Source organism: Phasianus colchicus, chromosome 12 (genome assembly GCF_987193195.1).
Source record: "Phasianus colchicus chromosome 12, bPhaCol1.hap1.1, whole genome shotgun sequence".
In the NCBI taxonomy this organism is placed as follows: domain Eukaryota; kingdom Metazoa; phylum Chordata; class Aves; order Galliformes; family Phasianidae; genus Phasianus; species Phasianus colchicus.
The window spans coordinates 4,465,849-4,476,441 of record NC_143447.1 but is presented as its reverse complement, the minus strand read 5'-3'; the positions used below and the strand labels follow the sequence as shown (position 1 = coordinate 4,476,441).

Sequence of the window (10,593 nt, the reverse complement as noted above, 5' to 3'; positions counted from 1 at the left end):
TAAGATACAGAAGTTGTGCTCCAAAAGTAATGCCTCCTATTTTATTCTGTTGGCCCACGACATCAGAGGAGGATGTTGGTGGTATGGCAGCAGAGGCTGAGCCTTCCCACCAACGTTCTGTTATGTGTTGCTGCTGTGAGACTGACGGCAGCCAAGGGGCACTTTGATATAGAAATGTGGATGTACAAAGGGCTGAAATTGAAATTGGGACAGGGAGGTGATTGTTCCCTCTGCTCTGCTCTTGTGAGGCCCCATCTGGAGTACTGCGTCCAGGTCTGGAGCCCCCAGTACAAGAAAGACAGGGAGCTGTTGGAGAGGGTCCAGAGGAGGGCCACGAAGATGATCAGGGGACTGGAGCACCTCCCCTATGAGGACAGGCTGAGGGAGCTGGGCTTGTTCAGCCTGGAGAAAAGAAGGCTGCGGGGTGACCTCATTGCAGCCTTTCAGTACCTAAAGGGAGCCTACAAACAGGAGGGGAATCAACTCTTTGAAAGGGTAGATAACTGCAGGATGAGGGGAAATGGTTTGAAGTTGAGGGAGGGGAGATTTAGGTTGGACGTCAGGGGGAAATTCTTTACAGAGAGAGTGGTGAGGTGCTGGAACAGCTGCCCAGAGAGGCTGTGGATGCCCCGTCCCTGGAGGTGTTCAAGGCCAGGTTGGATGGGGCCCTGGCATTAAATGAGGAGGTTGGTGGCCCTGCGTGTGGCAGGGGGTTGGAGATTCATCATCCTTGAGGTCCCTTCCAACCCCGGCCATTCTGTGATTCTGTTGGAACGTGACTAAAACTGTCACCGGCGAACGAAACGTCCGTAAGGAACTGCGCGCCGCGTGTCCCAGCCCCGGGCCGCGGCTCCCGCTCGACGCGTTCGGGGCTCGGTTCGAGCGCTCGGCAGCGGCTTGGAGCCGCCTGGCGGGCGGGGCGGCGGGGCGGCCATGTCCGGGCTGGCGCGGGCCGTGCGGCGGGTGGCGGCGGTCGGGCTGGCGGCGGCCCGGCGCGGGGAGAACGGCGGCGGGCGGCGCTGGGGCTGGGGGCTGGCGCTGGGACTGGCGCTGGGCGTGAAGGCGGCGGCGGCGGGCGGCGAGGAGGGGGGCGGCGGGCCGGAGGAGGCGGCGGCACGTCGGGGATTCGGAGCGGCCATCGAGAGGAGCCGGGACCTGCTGCGGCGGATCAAGGTGCCGAGCTGCCTGCTTTTTTTTCCTTCTTCTTGTGCGTCCCGCTCGCGGACCGCGCAGTCCGGTGTTTCTCGGAGGTGCCGGGCTGCGCGTCCTCGGGGCGCTGCTCTGCGCGGTCGGAGCTCGGGGAAAGCTGTTGGCGGACCTTAAAGACTCTCCTTTGTGTCGTCTGATTTGTTTTTCAGGACGAAGCGGGCATCCCAGGGATCCTGGTCGGAGTTTCTGTGGATGGAAGGGAGGTGTGGTCCGAAGGTCGGTGCATCGTCCCGGCGCGGCTGTGTCCCTGTGTCCCGGTTTGTGCCTCGGGCTGCAGGCGGTGCCTGGGAGCAACGCCGTGCTTCCGCGGCAAACGCCTTTGCCTCCGGGAATCCCTAGCAGCTGCTCCCGTGCGGTTTGTTGGAATGGATTAATTGTTATGCGTGCACGAAGCTGTTTGTCTTCCATCGTGGCAGGACTGAGTAGCAGAATCTCTGCTACTTTTTGTAGTGCTGTGAACTCAGCGTCAAAATCCGACGGTTTTGCCTGGTCTCAGCATATCTAACCAGGAAAGCAGAGGTCTGTATGAGATTGGTGCAGAATCCCTTGACCCGCAGGGAGGTGCGTGTGGGAACCTGTGGCTGGGTGGTGGTTTGTCACCCTGGCTGCCAGACCCCATAGCAGGACAGTCACCAGTGGGAGCATCAGCCCTGCTAGAGCTGTCCATGCAGTGCCGTGCACGGGTACCAAGGTCAGCATTGCCTGGAGTAAGGCAGCAGGGATGTGAGAAGTGTTTCCTCCTCCCTCCTTCTGCTTTCTTGCTGAACTGATGAGAGCAATTTGAGAGAATTGAGAGGTGTTTTCCTTAGGAGTACAGCATCTGCGTTCAGATGTACTCTGGTGTTTCCATTGCACAACTCTGTGTAAAATTAAAAAAGAAATGGTCTTGGGCAACTGTTGTCATTTACTTCTGGGTTTTTTTTTGGTGAGTTTTGTTTCTGAGTCATTTAGGCTACAGTGTTGCATAGCCTGACTGCTTTCAGGTGTCACAAAAGTGCTCCTACTGAAAACTATTGCACTTTATAGCATTCATGCTGAAGCATCACCTTCAGCTTCTTCAAACCCATCTCAAATTGAAGGCTAGTTGGAGTGTCTGGTAATACTGCCTTCATTCCAGTTGTTGTTGCCAGACCGATGTGTTGTTTACATAGGAAAACACTGGTACTGAGATTCTTACACTTTCCTTTAATTAAAGTCATGCTAGGAGATTGTGAAACTATGTAACAGAACTGTCTGGTGAATCTTTACAGTATAGGTGATTGCTATGAGTCCTTTCTTAATTTCTGTACTGGCAAAATAAGACCCTTCAGTATTTTAAACATCAATTTAGAGTAATAAAAGAGCATTGAGGACCATTGGACAGTTATTTTACAGTCTAGATAATATTTTGTTTTTCTACAGTGAATATTTGGCCACAGGAATGTAAGTTTTGGTTTAATCTTCAATCTTAATTAAAGTTTTTTTTTGTGTTCTTAATCATTAATTTGGGTTGATGTTGGTTAATACCAGGGGTTTAATTAACCTGTCCTACTAAATTAAAATGCTATTCGCTTAAGTGAAGCAGAAGCACAGTCCACTGCTTCACGTCTCAATTCAGCTAGAAGGAAAACGTTTTGGGGAACCAATAAATCCAGCAGTTTGCAAAAAGTTCAGCATGTCTCTGTGTGAAATATCTCCCAGTGTGGTTTTACTTCTTTACAGGTTTGGGTTATGCTGACGTAGAGAATCGTGTGATGTGTAAGCCAGAGACCATCATGAGAATCGCCAGTATTAGCAAGTGTCTTACCATGATGGCTGTTGCTAAACTGTGGGAAGAGGGGAAGCTGGACTTAGATGCTCCAGTGCAGAAATACGTCCCTGAATTTCCAGAAAAAGTCTACGAGGGTGAAAAGGTACGTGGTTGTTTAGCAGTAGCACTCTGAGTTTTGTTCCTGCCATTGCACAGCTGTGTATGTACAGCTGTTGTATGGCCTTGTCCTGTAACACACCAGAAACCATTCAGACAAGTGCTGATGTTTGATGCTTGAAAAAGCAGCACTGGAAGTGTGGATCTTCAATTTTAGAGTGTGTAATGTGTGTTTATTGATGTAGTTTAACTCCTTTTGGTACATGGCGTTTAAAAGGTCTTCCATCTCTGTCCTCGTGTTGGGTTTTACTTTCTCGTGAATCGATGTGCATTTTATTTTTAACAAAGAGAGCTCCCACTGTCCTTTTCTACCCAGGTTACTATTACCACAAGATTGTTAGTCTCACACTTGAGTGGGATTCGTCACTACGAAAAAGATATTGCAAAAGTAAAGGAAGAAAAGGAAAAGGCAAACAGAGCACTTAAACTAACAAAATCCGGCCAAGATAAAGAACAGAAAGAGAAAGATGGCAAAGGCATTGAAAAGACTGACTCTGGCAAGCCAAGGAAGGAACACGAAGGTGAAGTAAAAAACCGAAATTCAAAACCTGGCAGGAGAGACAAGGAGTTTGAACACGAAGAGTATTATTTGAAGGAAAAATTTGAGAGTGTGATTGAATCGCTGAAGATATTTAAAAATGATCCCTTATTCTTCAAACCAGGTGAGTTACTACTGCTTTTGACCAAGGCAAACCTTTCTGGTGATTTCTGTTGTTGTTTCAAATTGCTTTGTATTCAGCACAGCTTTATATTCATTAGCATCCCATAAATAGTGTTTGTGTGTTCTGTTTTTGTTCTGTTGTGTAACTTTCTTCCTGTGCTCCACTGAAAGCTTGCTGGAGAAATATTTGGGCTGACCTGCACAAACTGTCCAGTCGTGTAGTTGTCTTCAAGTGCCAGTATTTGTAATGCTTAAACTAATCAGGACTCTATCAGTTCAATTGTTGTTATTTATCTTGTATAGATACCTTAATCAATGCACTGACTTTTAAGAATTTTGCTTAAATGAGTACCTTCTAATGGTGTATCTGCAGCATAACTAAGCAGGTTCAAAATGTGATGGATGGAGATAAGACTTAAAAAGTAATAGGAAGAATCCCAGATGTTGCAGAGGAGATGGGGAGATGAGACCTTGGGTAGAAATCAGACTTTTCTCCCGGTGCTCTGAGTAATGCATTTAAATGCCGATGAAACATTTTAAAGCAGATTATAACAAATTTATTTCTACCAAACATTTTGTAAGCAAGCACCAGCTTGCTGTATTCATGCTCCGAGCCTTCTAGGAATGCACCAAGAGCAATTTTATTGAGGCAGCAGACACAGCTGAAAAATTGTACTGGTAAACCATGGAACCATAGAATTGCTGACATTTGTTTATTGTAGGAATTACATTTAGTTCTGGAGAGGAGATTGAAAAGATTCAAGTGTGAGTTCTAAATGAGTGAGGTTAATAGGCAGATGATATGTACTGCTGATAAACAGTGAAGAGTGCTCATGTAAGAAGAAAGGGATTGGAAGGGGGAGAATCATGGAATCATAGAATGGCCTGAGTTGAAAAGGACTTCAAAGATCATTAAGTTTCAGCCCCTTTGCTGTTGGCAGGGTTGCCAACCAGTAGAATCTAAAACCCAACCATCTTGCAAGGTTCTGGGTGACATTTGGAGTCAGGGATCTGTCTTGACTAGAGGCATTTCATTGAAAACTGTCTCTTGATAAGTGCATGTTTTATAAAGGGTGTTAGCACCAGAGAAGATGAACACTAGGAAATGTTTAAAATAATGTACATGTTACTATTGACAAAATCTTCCAGGATGCTGTAGAACTAAAAACAAAGGACTGTTGACATAGTAATAAAAGGGACTCAGGCCCTGGAAAATCTTGAGTGAATACAACTACCCTTGTGTCATAATTTCTGTGGTATGAACACACCAACAGGTCACAGTATGTCAGCATCTCCTAGTTAATATCATGGTGTATTGCAGCACTCCAAATCCAGATATTATTGTTAGAACTGGTGTGGTGAATCTTGTGAAAAAAATGTTAAGTGTGAGTCCTCATGTCTTGGCACGAATCCTGGCTGTACAGGCAGAGTCCTAAAATGGTGTTACAGCCATTCTCAGAGCTACCTGCAAGTGCCTGTCTGCTGCCTCACATCAAATCCTAGGACCCACTGTCATTATTCTGTGACTTACATGGTGTTAAAACTGGAGTGAGGTCCTTACATTGCTGTATGCACTTTGATTTCCACCTGTGATTACTTAAATGTTGTCCCATAAGTTTCCCATTCAAGCATCACGCAGCTGACTTCAACCCCCTCTTTGTGCTCTTTGTTTCTTTAAGGTAGCCAGTTCTTGTATTCAACATATGGCTTTACCCTCCTTAGTGCTGTTGTGGAGAGAGTTTCGGGGCAAAAATTTACAGATTACATGCTGAAAATGTTCCGTGACTTGGATATGCTGTCAACTGTGCTGGATGACAATGAAGCAATGATATATAACAGAGCAAGGTAAGCAAGAATGAGATTTTATTCTGCTGCTTCTGTGGTGTTCGTTGCTCTTTTTGTCTTTGAGCCAGCTGAATTAAGTGTGTGCACTTTTCTTTTTTGGTCAGACTTTTAAATGGAGTGGGCCATGTTATCTTATGATCTTGTGTCAACATGACACTGTTGTATAAATGTGAAATTACAGAGCTAGAAATAAGATTGGCAGTTATAATTGTGTGTATGGTGGCAGAAGTGGTGGGGGTGACTGAGGAGTTTGCATTTAGGTTGGTTACAGTTAAGCAGGTAAATGTAAATTGGGGAAAACAGAGCAATAAGGACTGAGTTTCTTATCTCTGCCCTTATTTTACTGAGCCACCTGGATGAGCTCTGAGGCTGATTTGTTGATTCACATTTTAAGTTGCTTTGCAGGAGAAAAATTCCAACTGAATCACAACAGCAGGTTAGTGGCAAGCCTCAGAATCACAGAATGGCCAGGGTTGGAAGAGACCTCAAGGATCATGAATCTCCAACCCCTTGCCACATGCAGGGTCACCAACCTCCTCATTTAATGCTAGACCAGGCCTCAGAACAATGAGGTTCAACTTAGAAGTGTGGGTTTCAAAGTGCTGTAAAAGGGTGGAAGTGGGTATGAACGTACTGGATCCAAGTTTTATAGTACTTGTGTGTGAGTGTATATTAAATGTTGTTGTTACATAGTGTTGTTGCTAACAACAGTAGCAGCTGGTAATCTTTCAAGGGTAGCTTTACTGCTGTATTCTAAGATGCTTTGTGTAGTTACTTTGCTTGCAAATATTCAGAGGTTCTCCAGCTATTTGTAGATCTGGATTCTAGTGGTCTTGTGGATTATCAGGCTGCTGTAGTCAAGTTCCTTTTGATATGCAAGTGTATAAACAAGTCTATAAACTGAAATATGGCAGAGATAAAAGAATTAGGACAGGTGCTGTTTCATGGTCTTTTTATGGCTTATTTAAGGAACATTAGGATGCTCGTGTGATGGTTTTTGCCTCCACATACAGCTAGCTTGATGTCTCAGACTGAAAAGTACTGAGAAGTTGTGGTTTGTTTAATGGTTTGCTTTTGCTGTATCTCACTAAGACAAAAAAAAAAAAAAAAAAAAGCTTAAAACTTTACATTTTCATGATATTTTTTAGAGCTGCAAGTCAAGCATTCAGCATCTTTGTAACGAGTTATGTTGTGACTGAAAAAATGAGTGTAGGGACACTGAGATATGCAGGTTACCAGCAGAGCTGATAGTAGTCTTGGACCATTTATCTTTCTTTGCTTCAGCCTCGATTTTCAGTATTGGCTCTTTCAGAAGTTCCCTAAATATTTGCCAGTATACATGTTGACCAGATAGAGGATAAAAGCATGTACAGCATGTAATGCCTAGAGTAGGCTTGCTGCTTCTTTTTCTTCTCCTTCTTTTTCTTCTCCTTCTTTTTCTTCTCCTTCTTTTTCTTCTCCTTCTTTTTCTTCTCCTTCTTTTTCTTCTCCTTCTTTTTCTTCTCCTTCTTTTTCTTCTCCTTCTTTTTCTTCTCCTTCTTTTTCTTCTCCTTTTCTTCTCCTTCTTCTTCATGTGATTCATTTCCACAGCTCTTTAAGCAGTCTGTGGATTTACTGTGCTTGAAATTCATCAGAATGTATAGATATGCAACAGTGCTTTTCATCTGCTGTATGAAATGCACCCATTCATGAGTGTACCATTTCAAAAGCATAACTCTGCCTGTGCTGCTGTTGTGTTCTTTATTCCAACTGGAATTTATACCAATTCCAGTTGGTAGTTTTAATTTTGTATTTTAATGACAGGTTTTGCAAGACTCTCTTTCCTGCTTGCTTTGTTAGTTTCAGGATATTGAGTTGTATGTAGTAACCCTAATGGAGCAAGGGGAGAAGTTAATCACAGATGGAAGCTACTGGCTCAGAATAGTCTGTAAGGCTTTGGTGAAGTTTCAGCTGGGTCTCAGATAACTGCAGGGTAGCAGCAGGATTCCTCTTTCCTGAAACACTTTTGAAATCTAGTACAGGGATTTGAGAGAAGTCCTGTGCTGGCTGATCTACAGGTTTCTGTCCCGTCTCTTGTTCTGTTGCCTTTACTCTTAGTGTGCCCTAATAATAAGTAGAAGGATTGGTGCTTCTGTTGAAATGAAGCTTCTAACCTTTTTTTTTTTTCCATTGAATTTTTGTGTTGATTTTTCTCAAATAAATAAAATAATTAATTAATTAAGGAAAATATATTTTGAACAAGACAACATTTTCATGAGAACAATTTCACACGTGCTCAGATTGCCCTGTTAAGGTAGTTGTTCAGAATATCTGAGATGACAAGTTGAATGTTCTTGAATTCTAGGTGTTACGTTTACAACAAAAAGGGACGTCTGGTGAACGCACCGTATGTGGACAACTCTTACAAGTGGGCTGGTGGAGGCTTCCTGTCATCAGTAGGTGACCTTCTGAAATTTGGAAATGCCTTGTTGTACAGTTACCAAGCTGGACAATTTAGAAACAATAATAGGAAGCTTCTGCCTGGGTACCTGAAACCAGACACAGTTGCAATGATGTGGACCCCAGTGCCAAAAACTGAAGTGTCGTGGGACAGGGATGGTAAATATGCCATGGCTTGGGCTGTAGTAGAGAAAAAACAACAGTATGGCTTTTGCAGGCAGCAGAGGCACTATGCATCTCATACAGGTGGTGCAGTGGGTGCAAGCAGCGTTCTCCTGATTCTTCCTGAGGAGTTGGACTCTGATGCTGAAGATACTGCAGAAGTGGCACCACCTAGAGGAGTAATTGTTAGCATTATCTGTAATATGCAATCTGTTTCCCTCAACAGCACTGCCTTAAAGATTGCGAGGGAATTTGATAAAGAAAAACAGGCACAATATATAGATTAAAAAAAAAAAGAGATGAATAATTGAACTTGAAATAAGTTGAGTAAGTGAACGTGAAAAACAAATGGAAACGGAGATCAAATTGGGCCCTGAGATCCCAAAGGACAGGTGAGGAAAAAGCATCAACACTTCACTGAAATTCTGCTAGTGGTGCCACGTTTAAGTGTACTGGAATTCATCTCTCAGGGAAGTTCCTTACAGGAAAGAAGAATGTAACAAGCAAATTTGACTTCCTGTGTTAAATGTGTAAATTATCATTTTAGTAGCGAGGCTTTTTCCTCATCCAGTTTTTTGACCAACATTCAAAAAATAAAAACAAAACAACAGCGGCCGAACAAACAGAGGTTTGCTTTCTCCTATTGAGTACAACAGCAGATTATCTGCCTTCAGTGCTAAACTGTTAAAAGACCTAATTCATTATTCTCAGTTCAGATCTGTGAAAACAGTAAAATCAGATGACTTTACTGTTGACAAAATCTGTGTTTTTACATACAACTTTTTTAAAATTTGATTAAAAAGCAAAAAACAAAACTACCTCTGGGATGAAGATTTCCATCAAGTGCATTTTTGTCAGAGTTGTGTATTGCTAAGAATTGGAAAAGAAAGGGCATAGAGTCATGTGTGTAAAATAATTTTATTTTGATATTCAACGCCATTCTTTGTTAGACATAAAACCTGGCATTACTGTACTGTGGAAATAAAGGTGTTATTTCACATGTACCTGAGCAGCACAGCACGGTGAGCTGTCAGACAGCCTTACTGCTGGATGAAACACGTGCTAGCTTTGGTAGCAGTGGTTGTAGCCAACAGCTGGAAATGGCACTGTATTCTGGAACGTAGATTTTCCTTTTGTTCAGGAATTAGGAACTAAAATAACTCAGTAAAATTTCAAGTCCATTCTCAAAGCCAGTAGTAGAAATCCGATGCACTTTGAGGTTTTGTTTGTTTGTCTTCCCCAAACCATCCTTTTTTCTATTTCGGACATCTACCTCATTGCATTACTTTTGCACTGAACAAGAAATTCTGGCAGACTTCCAAATAAGCAGTATCTAATCTTCATGTTTTCAATAGAAACACAGTAACAGCTGATTATGTTTATGTGATGCATTCCATCATGGCGTGCACGATCTCTGTGATCTCCAAGATTCCACTTCCCTGCGGTTACATCAGGCAGTATTTCCAGGTTGAGATGAAACAAACCATCCTGCAGAAGGAATTCTACTGCTCGAGTCCCTGCACTGTTTAGCAGTTCTGCCTCTGAATTTAAGGAGCAAAATGTTTTGAGTTACAGTTGAAAGAAGGTAGCCTTACCTTCATCTTTCCCGAGCTAGAGTTTTTAGTATTAACATCATACTGCTACTTGCCACGTGATGCAGTGCCATGTTGTCAGCTCTGTTACCATTATGCCTGTGAATATTTTTTGTCTGACAAATGAAGAAATGTATTACTTGAGGTGTCAGTGCTTTACCTGCACTGGCAGTAGGGGGCTGCTTTAGGACTCTTTATAATTATTATTTACTGTGCCTTAAAACAGTAAAAGCTTACAAACTGTTTGCTTGGCTTTTCTTGCCCAGAAAAAATTTACTTCCATATTCATGAGTGATGGAACAAGCTCATGTGGTGAGGCAGTATATTCACCTACACTCACTGAGGTCTTTAATGCTGTTTGACAATTCAAGACAGAGGTTCTGGAGATGAACACCTACAATGGCAACATTGCTTTTTGAAGTCTTGAGCACCTGCTAGCTGGCTAAGCGTGCAGCAGCAGAAGTCATTGCCAATTTTCCACAGGGAACAAGAGTAGGTAAGTAGTTCTGCATTGCTTTAATTGAAGAATATGTGAATAGAAGTTCACAAAACAAAATGTTTTACTTACGGAAACCCTAAAAAGTAACACTGCTACTTTAGGATTATGACACATTTATTTTGTGAATGGCATTTAACATTCTTGAAAACCATTTTGTGTATTTCAGAGACAAGTTTCACTAGCTGACCGTAGTGAGAGAATTTAGATAAAAACTGAGCATGCAGAAGGGGTAGGTCTTGTATTATGCCTATGTATGACCAGACAGTAATCATAGAATATC

At 42.9% G+C, this 10,593-nt stretch overlaps 1 protein-coding gene across 1 annotated transcript; it reads left to right on the top strand.

Annotated features, from left to right (window-relative positions):
- The first annotated feature begins 933 nt into the window (after nucleotides 1-933).
- Nucleotides 934-10,074, top strand: LACTB (lactamase beta). The gene is made up of 6 exons (XM_090148706.1): nucleotides 934-1,173; nucleotides 1,359-1,425; nucleotides 2,911-3,101; nucleotides 3,432-3,777; nucleotides 5,456-5,621; nucleotides 7,966-10,074. Exons 1-6 carry the CDS (start codon nucleotides 934-936, stop codon nucleotides 8,507-8,509), a joined length of 1,554 nt encoding a protein of 517 aa, XP_090004832.1. The 3' UTR covers nucleotides 8,510-10,074.
- Nucleotides 10,075-10,593: the final 519 nt, after the last annotated feature.